General features: G+C 45.1%; 1 protein-coding gene and 1 long non-coding RNA gene across 9 annotated transcripts in view; one reads left to right on the top strand and one right to left on the bottom strand.

Annotated features, from left to right (window-relative positions):
- LOC111850515 (glutamate receptor 1-like) overlaps positions 1 to 24898 on the bottom strand; it is a 70682-nt gene that overhangs the window by 17090 nt on the left and 28694 nt on the right. For all 8 annotated transcript variants that reach the window (XR_011985166.1, XR_002839822.2, XR_002839819.2 and 5 more), the window contains 4 exons: positions 23575 to 23679; positions 23347 to 23457; positions 20312 to 20518; positions 15695 to 16152 (listed from right to left, as the gene is read on the bottom strand). Coding sequence is in view for 5 of the 8 variants with exons in the window: in XM_023824514.2 (XP_023680282.1) it covers positions 15695 to 16152; positions 20312 to 20518; positions 23347 to 23457; positions 23575 to 23679 (881 nt within the window). In the remaining 3 variants the exon portion in view is untranslated. The remainder of the gene's footprint in view (positions 1 to 15694; positions 16153 to 20311; positions 20519 to 23346; positions 23458 to 23574; positions 23680 to 24898) is intronic.
- On the top strand, positions 794 to 3645 carry LOC111850537 (uncharacterized). The gene is made up of 3 exons (XR_002839825.2): positions 794 to 909; positions 1748 to 1820; positions 2551 to 3645. It is a non-coding gene; the product is annotated as an uncharacterized lncRNA (long non-coding RNA).

Genomic DNA, 24898 nt, shown 5'->3' with positions numbered 1-24898 from the left:
AGCTGTTGCACACTTGAACAAACTGCAATAAAGCATGCGATAAATCCATTTCCCACTCCTGATTCCAGCTTGTATGCTGGTTTTCATTGCTGCACATCTGCAGATTGAATAAATCACAATTTAATACATGTTACACCACACAAGCAATAAAACTGCTCTTGTAATTCCCAGACTGTTCCTGGATTCATGAACCCTTTACTTTGTGACAAGTATGAATACACTTGTATATACAGGATAGCCCTCTGGGTACATTTTATATATATTGCTGCAGATTAACATGATTGCAAATTTGACTTCTGCAATGATGTAACCATGGCTCTTAAATTATATCTATTAATATTGTATCGAGTTTTAGTGCTTTGGATATTTCGTTGAACTTAGCACTCTTTTTGGAAAGCAGACAGATTCATTAGAGAAAAGAATAAGGCACAAAGAATAAAATATGTATGGAAATAAAAACTTAAAAAAAAAAAACAAGCTCCAGAGGAAACAACACCAGCTTAATTACCCAAGAAAACTCTCAGCTAAAACAGTTAATATATCTTATCATTATCGTTTATTATGAGCAATTAATATGTATTTCTTTTTTTAAATATGCGGTAATGGGAAAACGGGTTATGAAAAAGGTATTATTACAGACACTTTAGTCAAAGCGGTGCGATTTTCTGTGGAGTAAAACGAGCACCGTGGTTTGGACGCGAGGGGAAACTGAGGTGGGAAGTTTGCCCACTTTGATCTTCAGCCTTGGAGGAAAGACGCGCTGATTCACGGACATTACGAGATGCGTGACGACGTTAAATGTCATTCAACTGCGCGCACCGCGGTAAGACATGTGCGAAGCTGCAACGCCGGCCGGGCGCCGCCGCATTGTCATTTCTGAAGCAGCATCGTCGCGGTGAACCTGACAAAGTAAGCGACTTTAAAATATTCCGCTTCCCCCGCGGTTGCTATGACGATATCCTCTCTTATCAGGGAAGCTATAATTGCATATACAACACGATGTCTAGGAAGTCTGCAGCTGAATACGCACAGCGAAACCTGATAAGAGCCGAAAAAATATAGGCTTTGTGTGTGTGTGACATACTATTATCATTGGGTAACACTCAACTAAATCTATTTTATTGCCAATTTTTTTTGTGTTAAATGTATACCTGGACTGTGGATCCACTTTGTGTGTAAATATATGAAGTTTGACATGGTTTATGTGACATAGGTCACTGTGCCTGTTGGTGGATCTACTGTTTGTAAATATATAAATAAAATCTGACATGGTTTATGATACATCCAAGGATGTACGAAATTGGATATTGCAGTAAACATCATAAGGGAATATTAATATAGTAATATTAGTATTACCATTACGAATGCATATATATTCTCCCAGATACATCCATATCTCCATATCCATAGTAATATTTTACATATTCATGTTTATTTTTCCTAACTGATGTTCTATGTCCTGTTACTGTTTGCCTTCTTGTCTTCTGTCTCCAGAAACACACAAGTAAGTGTCTCATTGTACTCAGTACTGTACCTGTAATAGAGCAAAGGACAATGAACCCTTTGAATGCTTAATGAAAGTTAATTCGAGATTTTATGCAGACAGAAAATACAGCAAATTAAATAGGAATTAAAAACGAATTCTTATAGTTTCTCATTTTCGGCGGCCTGGAACGATTTGGCACGTCAGGTGTCTCTCTGATTTGCCGCTGACGTGTGGCCTGTGATGGACTGGCTTCCCATCTAGGGACATCCCTGATGCGTGCCCTGCCTTCCTGGGATGGATTCCAGACTCCGCGTGACCCTGAACCAGATAAGTGGTAATGTCAAACAGACAGATACAAACAAGCATGCCTTCGTCCATTTAACTGACACACACCGCAGATACAGTCCCACAGGCTAACGGGGATGTTGAGCTATGCAAAATCACTGTCAGAATTCAATCAACACCTCTCCCTTCCAAAATTAGGAGCTCAGCTGCAAAACAAGCCAGCAAACACAGTTGGTTCCATGGACCTGAGTAAGGAAAACGTGTTCACATCCAGTCAGAACTGGCAGCTGGCACCTGACACCCAGTCTCGCACTATGCAACCAAGTTAATAAAAATATCCAAACCAGTATCCAATAAATTTCGTGTTGTATAAATATTGCAGCTGTCCTGCACACTACGTGTGGTGTTTGATAACTGTCCAAACTGTTTCTGGAGCTTATTTCTGTAACTGCGCATCTTCAGTGACAGGAAATGATGCAACACTTGAGACAGGAAATGATGCAACATTTGAGAAGGGAAATGATGCAACATGCCCCCCCGTTGCACTTTCCCATATTATTCAACACATTTTCTTTTTATACTGGGAACATTTTGCAGACAGAATGTTTACTTCTGTCACTTCAGCTGAGCTACTCTTTAGACTGCCTGAAGTATTTTAGAGTTGTATGAATGCAACTTTACCACATGCATAATGCTGCATTTATTATAAGTGATACAAAAGGCACAATAATTCAAAGTCACCAAGAAAAATAGAAGGTTCTTCCTGTTTCATACTTCAGGAAGTCTCAGGACTGGAGCCCATCCATGGGACTTAGAGATCGGAGGATGAATCAGAGGACCTTATCTGGCAACCTCGTATGAACAGGTGGCGGAGGCCGAGGGGCAAGTTACATACAAACAAACACTTTGGTTTCTGATTTAAAGGAGCAAAACCAGTAAATCTCCAAGAACCTGAGCACCATGCCTGAATGGACTTCCTTTATACAGCCATCAACTAAACTCACAAATAAGATTAAGAATACCTGTGTCATCCCACAGTGTGGCACTCCAGTGACAATGCAGAGAAAAAAAAGTTAAGAAAATTGATAAAAAGACGGTGTATAAAAATATACAACTATATGAATTTTATATCTATACATGAAACAAGTGAATCCACCAATGGCCTCTGTGATTCATGAAAAGTGCAGTAAATGGTGCCTTTAAGCACAGATCGGCCATTGTGACAGTGACTTGCGCCTGATTGGCTCGGACGGCCGACTTGCCATCTGGGGGGGATGGAGAGTCAGTGGGGCCAAGGCAGCTGCAAAGGGAGTGTCTGGCTGACCTCGAACGCGGAGGTCCCGACCAAACGGCGTCACGGCACCGGCTCCAAGTCACAGCACGGCAGTCTAATCCATGTAACAGCTTCACATGTAACAGCTTCACATGTAACAGCTTCACATGTAACAGCTTCACATACACACTTTGCTAAAGGCTCCTATATTTACCCCCAGGATATATACATGTATCTGCTCTCAACATAATTATTACCTCCTCTACAACATTTACTATAAACAATACCTTTCTGATTGATATTAATGATCTATTATTAATTATCCAGCATGCTTTTTCATACAACATTCGTGAAATAACTGGTGCACGTTTCCCCATTTATCTCCCTGCTTCAGCTGAGGTTTTGTTGCTGTTGTCTGGGGTCTCCTTGCATTTTGATCATTAAAAATACACTGATATTGAGAGATATTTGCATGCGCACACACACACAGACACACACACACACATATACATGCACGCACACACACACACACACGCGCACACACATACATGCACGCACACACACACACGCACGCACACACAAATCTATCAGCTCTTGCTGCAGGCAGATTTTATCGCTCTTTATTTCTCAAGCCTTCAGCTCCATAAGACTTTTTGTTTCGTCTGAATTATACCTCATGCAATTGCATCTGAAGGAAGGAAAAATAATCTAAAAATAATAATAATTTTAGATTGTTTTGGAGGCCGAGAAGAGAAGCAGCTGAGATCTTATAGTAATCTCATTTGAAGACATCTTCAGATGTACTGGAGATAAAAGAGACTTTACCAAAAGCATGTAGAGATCTACTTTTTTTGGATTGCACTGAACCATCTGTGAGCCTTCCAAGGATTTCTCCTGGCAGAAACCGGCTAGGCCTTAATCCTCGTGCTGCAGCCATCTTCTTTTTATCTAGGACAATCTGAACTGAAAATTCACGACAGCTTCTCGGCACGATTTGTTCCGTCAAGCCACCGTTCACGCAGAGCGGAACGGAAAAAAACAGCCGCATTTCCACCATGGTGCACTTTGCCATAAAGGCGGCATTCGCTGCCTTCCTTGTAACGCTCCCGCGCCTTGTGGAAACACGCCGCAGATCACACCTGCACCTGGCGAGCTCCTGTCCCATCTCCGGTCGCCCGCGGCTCACACGGGGAGCTGCGCTAACTCTGCAGCGCTTTCCCCGCTCTCCCCGGAGCACGCCAGCGACAGGGTGACCTCTGAAGCATGAGACCTCCATGCCCCCAGTGCGTGCATGTGTGTTTATGACCGTCGGGGACATGTGAGCTGAAGTGACAAGCTTGACCGTAAGGGACGACAGAACCTGAGACCTGGAATAAATCTGTCGCTTCTGCCCAAAGCTGAACGTGGCACCTGACAGACATGATGGAACTACTCTCCAGGCGATGGCCTGTTCTCTCTCTCTCTCTCACACACACACACACACACACACACACGCTCTCCCATATACACTGGCCCCAGCTGAAAGCTGATTGGCCCTCACCAATTCAAAACATTACACTGGCTCTCACCTTATAAAAATCATAAAATCGCCCCTGCAACTTGCTTACAGTAAGCCTGGTGTCAGTCCTTACATATATCCATCGTGTCCTTTCTGCAAAACAATGTGTCCACTATTGACTGTAAAGGTCCCCATTAAAAATCGGGGCTTCTGCAAACATCATGGCAAGTCCTTTTTGTGAGACAGTGACCCAAAGACCAAAAGCAAAGACAGTCTGAAGCAAATACAGGTGTGTGGCTCAATGGCTTTGGCTGCTGTATGTGTGATCAGAAGTGTGTCGGTTCAAATCCCAGGGTCTGAATAGTGATTTTGCCACTGGGCCCCTGAGCCACGTCTCTAATCCAGGGTTCCAGCTCTCTCAACAAAAAATTTATGTTGCTGTGGATAGAAGTGCCTGCATAATAAGAGCAAGGAAAACAACTCTTTCTGAGGAATTCTGATGTAGGAAAACCATTAAGCCAGTTAAAAAAATATATAATTTTTTTTTTTCAATTTATGTCATACATGATGTTGCAGCTCACTGAATGCTCCCTAGAGAGGATGAGAACGCTTGGAGCGGCTTTGACTGCGGTCCATTATGTTCAGAAACAAGAACTTAAGGGGAACATGAAAAATACTGAGCTGGAGACAAACTCAGCTTTCGGCTGCGGAGACTTCAAAGGGGTAGAAAAACAAAACAAAAAAAATGATACACAGGGTTAGCAGTGTCTGTCCTCACAGCGGGACGCACAGGATAAATGGCAACACTTCACTTAAGGCCGTGTGTAACTTATACACATTCACATTCATAATGCATTATAATGCATTCATAAAGCATTATAAACATGGCTATAAATATTTAACAAAAGGTATAACACATTATAGCTATGTTAATTATGCATTATGACTGCCTTATGAGGCTCTCATCTATAACACACTATAGATACCTTTATAATGCAGTACAAAGCATCCTTAATGCTTATACTGACCATTATAATGCATTATAAAGCTATCTGTAGTGCATTATAGATGAGAGCTTCATAAAGCATTGATAAACATATATAATGTGTTACCTTTTGATAAATATTTATAGCCATGTTTATAATGCTTTATGAATGTGTTATTACTTCTTATGAATGTGTTTATAAATTACTAAAAACATGGCCTTAAATGTTACCGAATAAATCAAGCCCAGGGCTTTGCTGTGCCTAAGAAATAAAAAAAAAATATATGAGCATCCACCTGAGGACGGGAAACGTGACGCAGTCGCAGGGAATTTAACCTTTCGCTGGCTTGGACGCCTCTCGCCTGCGTCAGCCCGGAAAGGCACGTTGTCATGGATGCGCGTCGGTGCAGCATGTTAACGAGAGCACAGGTTTCCAGGATGGGAAATCTGCGAGGAAACACCTCACTGCAGAATTATTTGAAAACATGCATAAAAGAGGCCGTTCCACACCAGGAGCGACGCGGAGCAGAAATGTCGGAAAGGCGAGCAGGGATGGAGACCCCCCCCCCAAGGAGACCCCCATGGCCAGTTTCCCAAACATGACGAGTTCTCACCATGCCGTTTCCCACAGATGTCTAATGACAGAGACCACAGGGGGGCTGGATTCATATTGAATCAGAGTTTCCTATTTGGCAGTTTTGAATTTAAATCGTTAAATCTCGTAAATTACATTTTTTGACATGCCATGGTTTTACTGCTTCGTTCTACAGTCATTTTCACCCACTTGACGGAAATGTCTTCCTCAGATTGCCTTATTATAATTTTTTTAATTTTAAGTCACATAAGATCACAGCCGATATTACTTCTCCAGAATTTTCAGCTGATGTTGAGCAATCTGTCGTAAATAGCAATAAAAAAATAAATAAAATAAAAAAAACCGTGAACAGATGCAAGTCGTTTTTGGTAGAAGGTGAGAAAAGTTCGCACATTCGCCTTATGTCACGTTTAACAAGTGTAAAGATGATTCAGGGAAAAAGGGTGCGTTTCAGGGACGGGGAGAAGCCCATCAGAGCTGGTGACGAGTGGAGAGATTCGACCCGACATAAACCTCCACGTCTTCTCCACAAAGCACGAGATTCCCTGGGCTTCAGCCTCGGGCGATGGGCCCGATCAGTCACCTCACAGGACGGAGTCCCCGGGTGAAGCTGTCAGGGAACATAATCCAGGTCCCCTACGCAGAACTGAGTCAAACTCAGGTACATCGGCAGTGCTTAATCGTCGGCATACAGTGACAGGGTCATGAAAGGGATGCGAGGAGACAAGACAGGCAAAATGCTACTGATCAGAGAGGTGTGGCAGTGGAGTGACGGAAAGGGGATTTTTATGGGGTTTATGAGACTTGGGGAATGAGGTTGTGCGTCTCAAAAATATGCAAAGGACGAGACTCAGGCGAAGGCTGCGTTGTGCCTTTGTTTATGATGAGAAACTGGGGCTGTAAAGGAATTACAGCTGGGGGGGGAGCTGCAGGATGTAGAGGAAAAGGAATGGCTATGGGGGGGGGGGGCAGAGACTCCGCAGAAGATAACAACTGCGGAATAAGAGGAGGAGGAGGGGCTGTGAGATTGGGAGAGACCTCGCGATACATATTTGCTATGCAGGCTGTCTGCCCCTTGATCTGCCTCCTGTCTATCCGTCTCCTCTGTGAGGATGGAGTAAATGAACTGGAATGGCGAATGCTTGTATATGTCATAGCGACGCCCTCCGGTACAGGGTTCGAGGAAGCACGGCACACAGGGCAGGGGGCTCGCTGGACAAGGCGGGGGAGCTAAGTTATCCATAACAAATTAATTTGTCACAGCAATTTCAGATTCACCTAGAACAGTGGTTCCCAATCCAGTCCTCGGGGATCCGGAGACAGTCCACATTTTTGCTCCCTCCCAGCTCCCGGACCAAAAACGTAGACTGTCTGTCCCCGAGCACCGGACTGGGAAACGATGGTCTAAAAAGTACATAGTCTATGTATCAGAGATACAGCCAGTAAGAACATACTTGATTGGTTCATGGGGGGACATAATGCAGACAACCATATAATTCATGAGTGGTGCCGGTCCGGTTGAACAGGACTGCGCTAGTCGGTTTGAGCATGTGAGGCAAACGGAGCACGATTCCAGTGCATCAGCGGGCCGGCAGTGCAGCACCTGTGCAGCGCGATTCCAGTGCATCAGCGGGCTGGCAGTGCAGCACATGTGCAGCGCGATTCCAGTGCATCAGCGGGCCGTCAGTGCAGCACCTGTGCAGCGCGATTCCAGTGCATCAGTGGGCCGGCAGTACAGCACCTGTGCAGCGCGATTCCAGTGCATCAGTGGGCCGGCAGTGTAGCACCTGTGCAGTGCGATTCCAGTGCATCAGTGGGCCGGCAGTGCAGCACCTGTGCTGTTTGTTCATGCACAGAGACGTATGGCTGTCACGGTAACTTAGTGAGGCGGCACACGACGGCACACGACCCCACGGGGGGTGGGGGTGGGGGATGTGCTGTATCACTGATGCACAAGGACACCGGCCTCACAATGCAAATGCAAGCTTCCAGGTGCTTTGAAAACACAGCAGGTGCTGTACATGTCTCCCCCCCCCCCCCACTGCCTGTACAGATCAGTAAAAAAGCCAAAGCTGCGCAATAGACTTTTCCTTTTCTAATTCACACACACACACACACACACACACACGCACACACACGTATGTATATAAAAAAAAAAACAGTACTAGGGGACCCCCGACCAGTCCACATTTTTCCTCCCTCCCAGCTCCCAGCCAATCAAGAACGCCGAATACCTGGTACAGGTGTGTTGGGAGCTGGGAGGGAGCAAGAATGTGGACTGTCTGGGGTTCCTGAGAACTGGATTGGGAGACACTAACATATGTGATATATATTTATATATTCATATGTAAAACAGACAATAACATTCCTTTTTTTATCTCATAAGTTAACTACTGTCTTAAAATGTGCCAAAACTGTGTTATGTTATGAAGATGTATGGCTTCTGGAAAATAAATACCCATAAGATATAACGTGGGTGTTATACAAGGACTGGCTGCATATAATGCATGTTATATAGACAAATAAAAATGATTGTAAATAAGTAATAAAAGGCAAAAAAAAAACTGGCTTATATGATATAAAATCGTGCTTCTGACGGGCCCAACTTTTTCCACGGTGTCAGGGATACGCTAAGTTAACTTAGCCGACAGCGAGCGTGAAATATCACGCTGCCATAGTAATCGGCCGGGATAAACTTCAAACTAGCCTCATGCAATAACTTCCAGAGGTTCTCGCTAACTCGGCAATCTCGCCTCATGAAACTGACCTCAGGGATGAGAAAATCCTATTAAGCAAGAGAGTTGAATTACCTTCAGAAGCAGCTGGCAGTATTTCGGGCACCTTGTCAGCACTTAAAGTATTTTTTTTTTTCCTAAATTGCTTAAAAAGTTAACACAACTCTTAGAAACTTGTTTTCTCCTTCGCAATTTGCGCCACACAACAAAAATCTTTTATCAAAATAACACCCTCCTGCTCTCTAAGGAAACTGTTCCCTGCCATTGCTGGGAAAGACATGGCCTTTATATCCCTCGACACGACATCAAGAAACATGGGAGATACTTATTAATGGCCAATTTGGCACTGAGTCAGAAATCACGTCTTATTCAATCATATGTCAAATTTCCATAAACTGAGTTAGCAGTAAGCACAGGGCACAAGGCAGGGGAGACACGGGACAGGAAGGCCTATTATGATCATCCATCCATCCATCCATCCATCCATCCATCCATCCATCCATCCATCCATGTCAGGGCCACAGGTAATAAAGTAATAAAACAAAACAACAACAGTAATATTATTACTAACAATAATAATAAACAATAATAATAATGCAATAACACATGGTAATTATATAGCACGCACACTTACACACAAATAAGCTTCACACCGAAATACCAAAAAAACACTTTTAAAGAAACAGAATGAACAATTCCAGCTGAACACCTTACACATATTACGGCACAAAGCAACACGGCCACTCAATAAACGGCCTAACAGATGGAGGCGCGTAAACAAAAGACACAAAATGGCCAAAACACAGAAGTGTTAAAGGCAGGAGGCTCGAAACATGCGCCGAATTTAAAATGATAGTCGAAGTAAACCTTGCATCAAGTGAAAAGAACGGTCAGGCCAGACATTATTGTCATGGCCGGCATCCCCCCTGGAAACAAGTGACCTTTTTATATATGGTTTGAGAGCAACTGATTATATTTAGATTTTAACATTTATTCATCCATTTTCCAGCCGCTTATCCAGCACAGCGCTGCGGCCTGTAGCTTCTCCCAGGTAGAGCAGGGCCCAAGGCACACGCACAGACCTGCGTGTCACAGGAATAACGTACAAGCTCTGCACACCGGGCGGGATTCGAACCCCCTGTAGGTGTGAATCATCTCCTGCGCTGATCCCTAAAACTGTAACAGCGTTAAGAGAACAGATTTGCAAATAAGCAGGCAGTAAGTAAAAGAAAAAAACACCAAGCCTGTTTTAACGACTGATTAGCGTGTTTGAGAACACAGGAAAAGCAGAATACGCCATAGGTTAGGAGCTGGAATTCTGTACAAGAGTAATTACAACAATACAAAGGAACAGCAAAATACTCATATGAATGGACTCCTATCAATGAATTGTCATACCCATCATTTATCTTCATAAACTGCACATGCATTCTCGACGCTATGCCTTTTAGGGAAGCTAAACAGCATTTTGTAAGAATCAGCACCTCGCAGGTAATTTGCCCAGTTGGCTACGGTGTGCGGTGGTGCCAAATCCCACCAGGAGGTCGTGTGAAGACTGCCAAGCAAACGCGGGTTTATCTCCCTGTGAGATGGGATTTCAGTCATTTCTCCCAAAAACGGATTCTTCTATGTCTCAGCAAAACAACTCCAATCTTTTTTAACATTTTATTTATATAGCAGACACGCAAAGTGATGCACGTTTTTGAGTTAGCTGGGTCAGACAGTGCCTGGGGCAGTTAGGGTTATGGGCCTCGCTCAAGGGCGTAAAGGTGGAATCACTCATCAACCCAGAGAGCTGAACCTACAACCTTCTAATCCCAGGCACAGAAAATTGCTGAGCCACACGCCACCGCCCCCCCCCCCCACATTGTCCTAGAGCGGGGGTGCTCAAACTTTTTTATTAAAGGTCCACACCAGATTTTTGTTCAAAAGGTCAGAGGTCCAAAACAATAACCTCAGACATCAATATTTAACAAAAATGTGAACGTTTTACTGCTTGCTAATTGTTTTGACTCTGTGTTAATGGGGGAGGGGGGAATTTGGTGGTTCTATACTGTATCTTTGTACTTCAGCCCATGTTAATCCTTTTGACGTTAACTGTATTGATTCATAAATTACATTATCGGCTGGTCTGGATTAATTTGTGGTTCGGTCTCTATCCCTAACGCAGTCTGGACTTTGAGAACCCCTGCTCTAGGGGATTCCCAGGTGTTGCCAAGCCAACTGGGAGATGTAATCCCTCCAGTGTGCGCTGGGTCTGCCCCAGGGTCTCCATCCAGTGGGCAGTGCCCAGAGCAGCTCCAGTGGAAGCCCTCACATGGTATCCTTACAAGATGCCCGAACTAACTCAGCAGACGCCTCTCAAGCCCAAAGGAGCAGCGGTTCCATTTCACAGTCTAACCAGACCTCCAAACTCACCGAGTTACAGAAAGGTTAGCCAGAGAAACTCCTGCAGAGGAACCTCATTTTGCACACTTGTTCTCACAACTCATGAGCACAGGTGAGCAAGGGAGCACAGAGTTACTGGGAAACCGAAATCCTTGCGTGAACCCTAACCCTAACCCTAACCCTAACCTGCTGCCAGGGCACTGGGCCATATGCCCTCTCCAAGGTCACAAGACGCACGTCGATGGTCTCAGCATATTCACCACAACCCAACGGGGCAGAAGAGTTGGTCCACTCGTCTATGACCAACCAGAAATCCACACTGCCCCTCCTGAATCCTCAGGAGTAGCCAGCCAACGATCCAACAAAGTCTTCAACGAACGACGCCATGAAAAGCCGGAGAACCTTATCAGGAACAGGGTTACCGGGACCCTCCCCTGGAACTACGTTGGGGGGGGGGGGGGGTTTGCCAGTGATCCCCTGGTGACTGGGGTGCCCCAGTAAAACAGCTAGGCTACAGATCCGCACAGAGACATCTCGCGGGCTCGCCGGCGACGGATTCAAAAGACATTTAAAAATAACATGATAATAAGGGAACATGTTCAAATATGGGTGAGCAACATATGTGAGTCACTTCCTGGTCGACTTTGGAAAAACACTTTCTGTGCCACGGAGCTGCAGCACTGACTATTAAGAGGCTGAATGACAAGGCTTATTTATTTCCAAATAAGAACACAGAGGAAGCCCCAGGCAAGAATTCAGCACCTGCCACACACAGACACACACAGCTCCATGCCTGTGAACAAAGACAGCCATTGTCAGCCTCTCCTGCTTTTTCTGGTACCTGAACCAAGCTATCGAGAGGAAAATGGCCCACACACCCAATTCTGATTTATGGTTCCCCTAGAAGTGCGAGGCTCATCCACGAAACAAAGATAATACTTTGCAATCGGGCGACCCGCCCAAGCAAAGCTCCAACTCTGCCAGAAAAACAGTCTAGGAGTGTCTGCCTGAGTTCTGCGGTCTGACACGGCGTCGGCTTCTGGAATCGTTTAGATTATCTGCGGCGTATAAAAAGGGGCAATCATCACGGTAGGGGGTCGACCTGCGGTGTACATCTCAGGGGGTTTGAGGGGATGCGAGCTTCACGAAGTCACATAACTTGAGTACACGCCAAGCTACAGACTGATGCTTTGCGGAGCCTAATTACTGCGTGAAAGGCAGCAGTTTTAGGTGATTTTTTAGAGGGGAAGCGACGAAAACAAAAACTTGCGGCAGATAATTGCCGCACAGAGCACAAGTCGAGTACAAAGAGTTGTTCCCTCCTGCCCTGATTGACGTATCCTTTGTTCCCCACAGCCTGAAGCGGTACAGGGCACGCTCTCAGTCTCAGTATCACAGTCATACCTTTCCAGCAAACTTGCTAATAACTAACGACATGCAAATTTATGAGAAGCCTAACCTCTTCTACATAATAATGTGCTGAGAATAGTGTGCGTGCAATCAAAAAATGGGAACTGTCAATGAAACCTCTTTTTTTATTTAAATTAAGAACAGCCTAACGAAGCTGAGCTCACCTAGTAGCACGGAGATATCAAGATCGATTAGTAATGCCTAAGTCCTAATAGCTTAAAACAAGGCAGTGTCTCTCAAAGCGTGGTTTCTCGGTGACGATTCAAATACAAATGTCGAAAATATGAAGATGGGGAAAAAAAATACAAGATGTAAGCCAGTGGACAGCTGGGCCACTGTTGTGTGAGCGTGGCCAGAATTCGGCACCGCTGACAGCTCCGCAAGTGGACTATTTCAGTATCACGGAGAGTGGGGGCTGTCACCTTCGAATGGGAGAACGCGAGGCACATCCAAGAACCAACGACCCTCCGGATCCTGGAGGACAGCCGGAGACACGCCCGGTCACGTTTTTTTTTTTGTGAGAATCACGTGCGGACCGCGGTCTCCCGCCGCCACGCTGACCTCAGCCAGAGCTGTGGGAATCATCTCACTCCAGTGACTTAATGTGGGAATCATCTCACTCCAGTGACTTAATGTGGGAATCATCTCACTCCAGTGACTTAATGTGGGAATCATCTCACTCCAGTGACTTAATGTGGGAATCATCTCACTCCAGTGACTTAATGTGGGAATCATCTCACTCCAGTGACTTAATGTGGGAATCATCTCACTCCAGTGACTTAATGTGGGAATCATCTCACTCCAGTGACTTAATGTGGGAATCATCTCCACTCCAGTGACTTAATGTGGGAATCATCTCACTCCAGTGACTTAATGTGGGAATCATCTCACTCCAGTGACATAATGTGGGAATCATCTCCACTCCAGTGACTTAATGTGGGAATCATCTCCACTCCAGTGACTTAATGTGGGAATCATCTCCACTCCAGTGACTTAATGTGGGAATCATCTCCACTCCAGTGACTTAATGTGGGAATCATCTCCACTCCAGTGACTTAATGTGGGAATCATCTCCACTCCAGTGACTTAATGTGGGAATCATCTCCACTCCAGTGACTTACTCCCTTACTATCCGGCCTCGTGCCGAAGATGATTCACTGCAGCATGACGGGACAGGAAGCGTCGGGCCCAAGGCACTGGATGTGACTTCGAACTGTAAACTATGCTGAAAGCAGTAGGGAACAGTAACGCCTACTCAACTTACACATGTACAGTTTACATACTTATTTATTCTTAGACTTGCACTACTTGCCATTTCACTGCCAACTGCACGCTACGGGTATCTGTGATCACTGGTTAATTTTTACCATTTATGTCCTATGTCTTGCTTCTAATACTTATTTCCATTGTTCACAGTTGCTGGGAATTTCACATTGTACTGAGTATAACTGTATATGTGACAAATAAAACTCTGCAACTAAACATGCTCCTTTCAACTAAGACTCACAGCAAAGCAATGAAAATTAGCAACGCGAGAGATTATGAAACGATGCGCCAATACCCACGATGCAACTGTGCTGCCAAAGGGAATGCCAAGCCAAGACTGTTGACATTTCCCTTTCACTGGCAGCCGGGTAAATAAGCGGGATTTCTGACACAGAGAGCAACATCTGCATCGCAGCTGCATGTCTGAAGATCAATTATAACTGGAGATTCCCCGAGCGATGTCAGCAAGCGTCCCCCGCCGAAATGTCAGCTGCTAAATTTATACATCTGCGAGCGACGGCCAGGACCACCGGCATGCTCTTTTAGGGAGACGGCGCACTGGACCTCTGAAGCCGCGAGTAATGAGTGCAGACAGAAGAAAAAATGACAAGTAGCCAATGAGGCAAGAGTAGAATGGAATGACATCAGATCAAGAGGGCAGAGGCAGTGGATAGGCCAAAGAAAGAGCAGCTGCAGGCCCAGCTAAAAGAACAAAAATTAAAAATTGACCTTGCAGTATACAACACATAAATGTGCACTTAGGAAGAGCTACATTCTCCAGCTCTCTCCTTATTTTTAAAGTGCTCCCATGAACAGAATTGAGCGCAAGGATACAAAAAATGGTAACACTTTACTGGACAGGGTACAATTACTTAGTAATAACTCAGTTACTACTGAAATACAAAGCATCAGCAAATCATGAACACAAATATAGTCGCTGCTTATGCTTAAGGTTAGGGCTGGCTATGGGTTAAGATTGTCATTGATGGGATTAGAAATTAATGGATGGTCCCCAAAAAGATATGAATTCAAATATGTCTGTGGGTGCTTCTTTGTGTGTGTGCATGTGTGTGTGTGTATTAACTATGTAGACAATTACTTTGTGTGTCTGTGTCTGTGTGTATGTGTGTGCGTGTATTGTCTGTATAGACAAATACATTGAGTGTAATTGCATGACAGTTGCATGCTGGGAAACCACAGAAGGTACAGCAACAGTTCACCGTTGGAGTCCAGCACCCATGTCGCCGTGGCGATTAAAGGTCACCTGACCCTGTTTACACATTGACTCCATCCCATGTCAGTGTGTGGTCACGTGCTCGTGGCCGTTGTCTGAGCTCTTTGACGTTTTCTTTTCTTCATCGTAAGGTATTTCAGCTCTCGTCTTGCTTGCGAGTTTGTCCTCCAAACCTTACTGCTCCGAACCACGTGTTACACCCTCGCGCCACACCACACAAGCTGCCAAGTCGATATTTTCACATAATTTTCTCCAGTGCTATAAGTATGACGTCCGAGCACTGGCTGTGCATCAGCTACGGGGGCTTTAAAGGCCCCCTCCATACATAAGAAAATACAAAATATACTCAGAAGCCCTGCTAGGAAAAACATTCAAAATGCAGAGGGATCTAGCCGATTATGATGACATGACGGAAGACTGCATCCTCAACCTGCATGAGGACCTGAACGCTCTCCTTCGGTTTACAAGAAGCCTGCATCCCAAAATGAACGTCCTACCATGTTCCTATGGTAACGGATTAGCGTATGAGCGTAGCCTACCTGGGTGAAATGTCGCACCCTTGCTGCATAAACGCTCCGAGGGAGAACCACAAGCTGTTGAAGATGCCAAACTCGTTGCTGTGCTCCTGGCTCTGCGGCAGAGGCTGGTTCTGGGGCGTCTGGGCCTGGTTCTCAAGCGCGGGAGACTGCGGCGGCTGCTGCTGCTGCTGCTGGCTGGACTGGTGCTCGTCCATCTCCTCCATCTCACCCCCTTGCCACTCGTAGGGGCTGAAGCGGCTCACCAGGAACAGCACCACGCTGACGCCGATGTAGGCGAAGACGATGCACATCCAGATCTCGTAGGCCAGCGGGTCCAGGAAGGAGAACACGCCCGGCTTGGACTTGGTCGGCTTCTTGATCATGATGGAGATTCCCAGGCTCATGAAGGGCTTGGAGAAGTCGATGACCTCCTCCCTCACCAGCGTGATGGTCAGGGGGGCCACGGCCACGTCAGCTTTCTGCGGGGTGGGGGGCACAGCTCAAAGGTTAGCCGAGATGCTAACGCGTTCAAAACAGACGAACAAAACAACGAGCAAAAGCACTCGTTATAAACGGCTCACTATAATGGCAGGGAATGAGTTTAACACCTACAGCAATTTCCAGCTTGGGAGAACCAAACATCTGCAATGACCAGGTGCATTTATGCCTTCATTCTAAATAGGTTCTACCCTAATTCTACCAGCATTTATATGTTGGTGTTGTTCTTGTTAATGAGGTTGTTGTTATTCTTCATATTATTAATATTATTTTTATACAATGTATTTTTATAGTAATATTTTATTAATATATCTAACCAAATCACATTCACCTATGACCTATTGACTTTACCTGATACTTTTAAACTGTTGACAGTCTATTGCATAAGTGGCAGAATCTATTAAACAAAAAAACATCTTTTTTTTTTTTATTTTTAAAGTTAACAATCCCTTCGGAGCCCCCGATATGTGCATCTGTCCTCCATCTTCCACTCAAATGAAGATCTACAGCCCAGTGTAAACAGCCAGGTGCAATACCTCCAGTAGACTTCAAATCAAAGGAAATATACAGCCTCAGAATATCGGAATTTTCTAGAAATCCAAATATAGCTGCTGTATGTCAATTTTAATATGCATGATTCTGACAAGCCCCCGCAACTCTGAATAGGACTTGGGGTTAGGAGACGGATGCATGGATGATTCAAATAAACTTAAACACGTCATTGTTCATCATTGTTCCATAAATGAGTGTTATGGAGTATCTGCGTGATTAAGAGCCTCACCCTTAAGGAGAAAGATGCCAGTTTCTCTCTGGGGACGTCCTGCTTACATAACCCTAATATCAGAGTAAACCTCTAAACCCTGAAGATAATCCAGGGTTTTTCATAAAAGTGACATCAATTAGATACTAAGAAGTCAAAGACAACTGTATTTCCACTACATTCTAGTCAGTATTTCTGTAGAGAGAAAAAAAAAGAAAAAAAAAATCCTTCTTCATCCATCTTTCAAACTCATATCCAGTTCAAGGTCACAGTGAGTCAGAAACCTATTGCAGAAAGAACAGGGTTCATGGTGGAGATCAGAGGAGGAAAGGCCAGGTCCAGAAAGTCGAAATCCGGACCAAGATTTTATTTCAACCAACCAGTTGAGCATAAAGAGTCACAGTCACATCAAAGACAGCAGCTACAGTACTTGAGATAAAAGATGCATCAAGATTCATTAGTGATGGTCAAACACAAGATCGGTATTTCATTTGTGTTATTCATGACTTGTTCCTTCAGTAGTTCCTTCAGTAGTTCACAAAGGTTTACAGAATTAAAAGATATAGTAACAAATACAGTAACTGCTTCAGATAAGATGCATCATGATTCATTAATGATGAATTAACATGAGATCAGCATGTAAAGTATTACGAGCAAAGTTTTACCCAGAGAAGTAAGACGATTCAAACCTGCAACTCTGGAGGTGTGAGGCTTATTCAAAGGAGCTAGAGCACCACCCCACTAATTTAGCCCAATTTTTAAAAATATAATTATATATAATCAATTTGAACTTCACAGCAGTGTCGTGAAACTAAGAAGAAGCACGTGACTTTATGGGGTCACACCTGGCTGGCATTTGTTCTTTATCTGCTGATTTTCAGCTGAGTGCTATTGCCTGGCTGAGAAAAGAATATGCACAGCAATGAAAGAAGAGGGCTTCAAACCCACATCCTCCTGGAGCCCTAAAGGAAGAAGGACTGTGGGCCTCATCTCAGGGACATGAAACCAAGCAGGGGTTCAAACCCACATCCTCCTGGAGCCCTAAAGGAAGAAGGACTGTGGGCCTCATCTCAGGGACATGAAACCAAGCAGGGGTTCAAACCCACATCCTCCTGGAGCCCTAAAGGAAGAAGGACTGTGGGCCTCATCTCAGGGACATGAAACCAAGCAGGGGTTCAAACCCACATCCTCCTGGAGCCCTAAAGGAAGAAGGACTGTGGGCCTCATCTCAGGGACATGAAACCAAGCAGGGGTTCAAACCCACATCCTCCTGGAGCCCTAAAGGGAAAGGTGTACATTTTGGGATCCGGCGATATTTAGTTCTATTTAGCTGATTTTTTCATATGACTCTCTTATTATATTACATCAAGAAGAAGAAAGCTTTTTCTGAACATACAAAACAAAAAAATTAATGACTCCTTTCTGTAGCCTTGCAGAATCAATGCATGTTCAATGAGCCCTTACAGCAGAACCGCTCTCACTCTATCCTTGGTTCTGCTTCTGTACCCTCTCCTGATTCAGAGCATGAAAAGCAGAGGACAGCTCTCCAAAACTTAGGGGAACAAATGTCTCTCTCTATTCACAGAGAATTAAAACGCTGCAGCATGAAATGTTCCTTGTTAGCATCTAAAGAAGCCATCGTCACTATCAACAGTTCTTAAAAACAGCAGGTATCACTGTACAGCTTTAAAATAAGGCTACCCATATAAAAGCTTATAATCAGGGATTGACTGGTACACAAGTACGCATTCACCTCTGAAAGCGATACGTGCAGCAATCCGTTATTGTAGCAGCGTGAATGCATACGTATTTTATATGCATTTGCGCCGATATGACAGGAAATTATCGTGCATTTCAACCTTCATATGCTAATTCATACTTCATTTGCAGTATAGAGGTTAAAATGCATGATAATTTCTTGTCATATCGGCACAAATGCACATAAAATACGTACATATTACGTTAATCGATTGCTGCACGTATCACTTTTAGAGATGAATGCGTACTTGCGTACCAGTTATGTAAATCCCGATTGATAATTAGGTTATTAATTAGGTCGTAACTCTTTGTAAATCATTATTAGACAATTATAAAGTTATAACATTTTTTTTATTATTGAGTTACTGCCATTCAGAAGTGGCAAATGGAAGCCTTACTGTAAAATGGTTCCCTATATTCTTTTATGTGAATCGGTGTTGGTGTAAAACCTTTGCAAAGGACACTTTAATTTTAAAAAGGCTTGTGTTAGCAAATAGCGCTAATATCCAATAGGCTGTTCTAGTTACTTTCAGCTGTGTGATATTAACCACAAATTATCTTGTCGGTCACACTTTCATAAACTTGTGTTCCTGGCGATCTCCACTCACCCCAGGATTTTTAATATATATACACAGTATATATAACAATATGAATTCTGGTATACGCTTTGCTTATGAGAGTTTTACTTGCACAAAAATATTCTGAGGGGAGAAAGAAAAATGATTGGTTCAGAGAGATAACCAATGAGCTTGTAGAGGAGGCAGACCCAAGCACCTAGAGGAGGTGAGACCAAGACATCTGATTGGTTGGTCCCACCTTCTCTAGTCGCTTGGGTCTGCCTCCTCTACAAGCTGATTGGTTATCTCTCTGAACCAATCATTTTTCTTTCTCCCCTCAGAATATTTTTGTGTAAGTAAACCTCTACAATGTGTCCCTAAACCAATCCTTTTTCGTTCTGCCCTCAGTGCATTTGTGTGAGGAAAACTCCCATGAACATGTGCTTCTGTGGCCTGTAGGTTCAGTTCTGCATCATGCCCTTGCCCCTTCAGGATGGACGCGCTCAGCCACTGGATCGAGGGGATTAAGGGCAGTTAAGATGCTCAACCCGATGAGAAATGGATCCTGCATCTGACCTCATTTTCCCAATTACCTAAGGTTCACCGATGCTTTGTCCAAAGCCCAAAGCAGAAGATGCGGGACATCTGTGTGAAAAAAAAGCACTTACTTCCTGCTGTATGTTTGACCCGTGACATGAAGAGCGCCCTGGCACTTACGAGGCCTTAGCGCTTAATCACCCGCTGATTGACTTCATAACGTCTCTGCACCCCGAAGCTGTTTCTACAAAGCATCCATTTGCCCATCCTCTATTCATACATTCACATGCTCATTTATTATTTGCATGTTTTACATTCTATGTCAATTTCTATTTCTATTCTATGTTTAACTTTCTTTTACCTTTGGTATTTCTGTCTTAATTCTATGTTTAACCACCAACACCAAAACAAATTCCTCGTACTTTCCGTTATTGCCGAATAAAGGATTCTGATTCTGATCTAGAAGGTTCTAGAGACACTTTTTTTGCCCGACATGGACATAAACCTACATTGGGGATGACCACTTACCCCGTATACCAGCTCCCCCACCATGCCGTTCCACATCTTGGTCTCGGAGTCACGGGCCCCGTACTTCCCGTCTGGAACAATCTCCAGCTTGTATGTGTAGCCGACGTGCTTGGCGATCTCAGCGGCCAGCTCCACGCAGTAGCCCTCGTACTTGTCATTCCCCACGAACTGGTCGTGGTTCTTCTTCAGCATCACGTACGGCGACTCCTTCATGGTGGGGATGGGGAGATGCCTGGGTTTGTTGTCCATTGAGCACCCCCCCCCCCCCCACGCAAAACGTTCCATCAAGCATCCAGCCGCAACGTTATATGTTCTGTGGTCAAAAACCCTTTACTATGATGAAACGGTGCCCTTTTTTGCCATTTGCACAAGTACTGCATATCCCATCTTGCTCTCCTTCGAGACAGTAAAGCTTGGGGGGGGTCTGAGCTCAGGGTCATTTATCCAGGGCCCCTGGGGCATATTTTGGGGTTAAGACCCTTGGTCCAAGGGCCCAACAGCAGCGTCAGACTGCCAGCCCCAGGATTTGAACCAGCAGCCTTCCAATCACCAGACTAACCGCTAAGTCACACACTGCCTTGCTACGCATACTGGATATGCTAATACCTATTAGCATGGAGCAGGGAACTGGACTGTCCCAAAACAGTGAGCCATCAGCCAATCCTGACACACAGAATCCACAGCCCAAGCAGAAGGTGTTGGACATGCGGGCCGCGATTCCACTGAATTGAAGTGACAGGGAACAATTGTTAACAATGCAACGGTAATGGCTGAGAGGTGATAATGTGGTAATGCGATTGTTTCATTGATGTTCGTTTTCAGTCAATTCAATTTGTCAAAACAGCAGGCAACTATTTGGCACAGGGTACGTGCTGCAGCTACAGCTCCAGATAAAAGCTCACTGACTGACTGGACTGTACAGTACGTTCTGTACTGACCACCTGCTCAGCTTGACCGTATTCTTCGGTATAAAAGAACCTCAGTGAATTGTCATGAGACAAAAATGAACGGCATGAGGCTAAGGAAAAATGCTAAATAACATCAACAAAAGAAATGCTGTCGATTGACAAAGGTCCATCCATTTATTGCAGTGAGCCTTGAGTCTATCCCGTTAAGTGCAGAGTAAAAAGTAGGGGGCACCAGGAATAGGATGTCAGTCCATTGCAGGACACAGACTATATCTAACGTAGAGACAATAATCCACTGAGACTGTATGTCGGGGGGGAGGGAGGTCATCCTATGAATCATGAGCTATCGGTTGCATGTGGCGTGATTCCAGGTCGATTGCGAGATTATTAATGGATAATGCTTTAATTCAGTGCTGGCCAACCACAATGGTACATTTAGCCACTGCGGAGGCGGGGGGGGGGGTATTGTTTTGTGATTGATTTTTGCATCTTATCTGTTCATCGTGATACATTTCCCTCCCCAACCCCAGTCGGCGAAATATACCATCATAATTCAGTAGCTCACCAGAGTAGTTTCTCTGTAAAAGTAGCTCTCACTGTAAAAAAGGTTGGACACCAGTACTACACGAACACAGTGACACAAAACTTCACACACAGGCAAACTCTACACACAGAGACAGAGCCAGGATTCGGCCCCGCCGCCCTGGAGGTGCGAGGCGTCAGCGCCGGTCACCACGGCAACTCGTCAAAGGCCCAAAATAACATTTACACAGAAGAAAAAGAAAAGGCTACAATACTGCAAAAACAGAGAAGCAAAGTGGGCAAAAAAGTTTGTCAATATATTACGACTAATCCCACTATGAATGGTGTGTGAGTGAGTGTGCCCTGCGATGGTGTGTGAGTGAGTGTGCCTTGCGAACGTGTGTGAGTGAGTGTGCCCTGCGATGGTGTGTGAGTGAGTGTGCCCTGCGATGGTGTGTGAGTGAGTGTGCCCTGTGATGGTGTGTGAGTGAGTGTGCCCTGCGATGGGTTGGCGCCCCATCCTGGGTTGTTCCCTGCCTTGTGCCCCTAGGCTCTGGATACCCCCCCCCCACCCCCCCGACCCTGAATAGCGGTTTCACAAAATAGATGAATGGAAGGAACCCTACTATGGGAATTCATTTTGTCTCTACCTGTGACAACGGAATTGGATATGCTTGTTGCTGTAAATGTTTATAAGTTTTTATAAAGCGTTTAAACCCAGAAGACCGAAAGAGTGTGAGGTGCCAGTGACACACTGAGCAGGCACCGCGGGATACGCAGGGCGGCGCGAGCAACCAGCAGGAACGCCCGCCTGCCTGCCCACCCGCCTGTCCGGATCAGAGGCGGCGTACGCAGAGGGAGGTGTCCGGGCGGAGGCTTGTCTGCGGCGGACGGATGAAAATAAACAAACGAGCGGCATGCAGACGTGACGGCAGCGCTGGGAATGCGTCAGCAGAAAGGAAGGGAACCTTCCGGAGAAGCCGGCCTAATATCACCGGCCCCAGATGCCGGAGCGGTGTTGTTATGACAAAATAAGACTTCATTTACAGCACCCCCCTACTCATTTTTTGGTGGCTATCCCTCCCCAACCCACCCACTGCCCATCTGTTTGCACGAGAAAAGACAACTGTTCTGCTGAAGGAAACAGCGGCACTGGGACTCGATTCAGCGGGGGTTGGGATGGCCGCCACTCTGATCCCTCCATTTAATCGAGGAGAAATAGCCCTGTGTTGTGCTGACAGACAGGTTCCTCTAGTCATGTACAGTACCATTGATAACGTTCTTCCGTGTCCTGCAGAGGTACGTACACGCACCAATCTCTGTGCCTGTGATCAGAAGGTTCGGAGCCCCAGCCTCACCGGTATCGACAAATGTCTGTTGGGCCCTTGAGCGAGGCCCCTATCCCCCAAGATGCTCCAGGGAGCCAGATAAATGATCCGATCCTGTATTCAGACCTTTCACTCTCAGCTGTGCGTGTGTGTGTGTCTGTGTTTTTCAAAGGAGAGCGAGATGGGATATACAAAAAGATCCATTCTAATGTACTTGTACTCAAGCATCTTTTTTTCCTTTTCAATACAGCCACTAAACAAAGACCGCGAGCTTTACCAGGATGGTCGTGACGATGTAGGTCCGGTTCTGCAGCCCGAAGGTCTCATTGTTGCCGTGCGTGTACGTGGCGGTGCTGACGTACTTCTCCTCCTCGTTCCAGTAACCGACCTGCCATCAAAACGCACGCAGCGCGAAGGCCGCTTATGAGCACTTGACTGACCTTCTTCACGAACACAAACAGAGCACGCAGACGCGGCGTGAGTTTCGCCCACTTCACCCGCCCACCTTCTTCGGTCCGTCTGCCCCCAGCTCCATCACGCTGACCGTGTAGTTCGTCCGCCGGCCTTTCTCGTTAAACTGGATGTGTCCCGTCAGCCCTTTGATCTGGACCTGCGGAGTTACCCACAATACATTGCTCCATCCTCCTCATTATTCATTCACCATTTTTCAAAAAAGAAAGTACCATTTATTATGATACTGCCATCTCTAGATTCATCCTTATTCTTTTGCTCTTCTCTTAATACTGTGTTCCCAAGGACACCACTGCAGATTTCAGGCCCCAGGGACGCATATCATATTGGCCCCCAACTCAAATCAATCAAATGCAATGTTGCAATTTTTTTGGGGCCCCTGTCACTCTGGGGCCCTGGGATCCATCCAAGCACTGCCCCCCTTTATGGTGGCCCTTCATTTATCTGCACTGTACTGCCCGGGTGGTCTGTCCCATCGCACCTCATGCTAATATCTCATTTCGCTCACTTGTGTATACTGTAAGGCCCTGTATCTGTGGGTGTGCGGTCCAATTTGTTTTTGTATACATACATAACTATAATAATTTGATTTATAAATGACACACAATAAAAAAAATCAATGACAATAACTAACAAGATAATAGAACAATTATTTTAAAAAGGTTTACTTGAACACAAGCACTGACATACCGCAACAGTTGATATGATCACTGAAACGGCTACTAAGAGACTAAGGGCTGGGTAGTGAAATCAGCGCGGATACGCTGGACAAAAGATTTGTTTCCTGGGCTGGACAACACGAGACTCCATTACACTACTGAGAATGGCATACGACTGAAAACTAATGAATTAATTATTTTTGGAAATTTTCATTTAATATTTTTGGACCGCGTTTGACCCCAGGTAACTGAGACCGCAGAATGTGAATCCGCAGATAAGGGGAGACTAGAGCACATTGTCAGAGAAACACAACCTGTACCATTCACAGGAACGGACTCTCAGGAATATGGCCGTACCATCAGGGCTACATTACTGTTATTTGTACTTTGAGGAACAAAACTGTACCCTTTTTTCTGACAGTGCACTCTGTTTTGCTAGTTGGTTGTCGCTCAATGTTAATACTCCTTGTTATGTTATTTTTGTAATTTATTTTATTCTGATTCTGATTTTGGACAGGCACTGCTTAGGAAACCAGTATCGGATAAATGGTATCAGGTAATCGGTATCGGGTAAATGGTAACGGGTAATCGGTATCGGGTAATCGGTATCGGGTAAATGGTAACGGGTAATCGGTACCGGGTAATCGGTATCGGGTAAATGGTAACGGGTAATCGGTATCGGGTAACCAGGGCCGTGTT

Source organism: Paramormyrops kingsleyae, chromosome 24 (genome assembly GCF_048594095.1).
Source record: "Paramormyrops kingsleyae isolate MSU_618 chromosome 24, PKINGS_0.4, whole genome shotgun sequence".
NCBI lineage: Eukaryota > Metazoa > Chordata > Actinopteri > Osteoglossiformes > Mormyridae > Paramormyrops > Paramormyrops kingsleyae.
The sequence above is the reverse complement of the archived record's forward strand: the minus strand, read 5'-3'. Positions and strand labels throughout refer to the sequence as shown.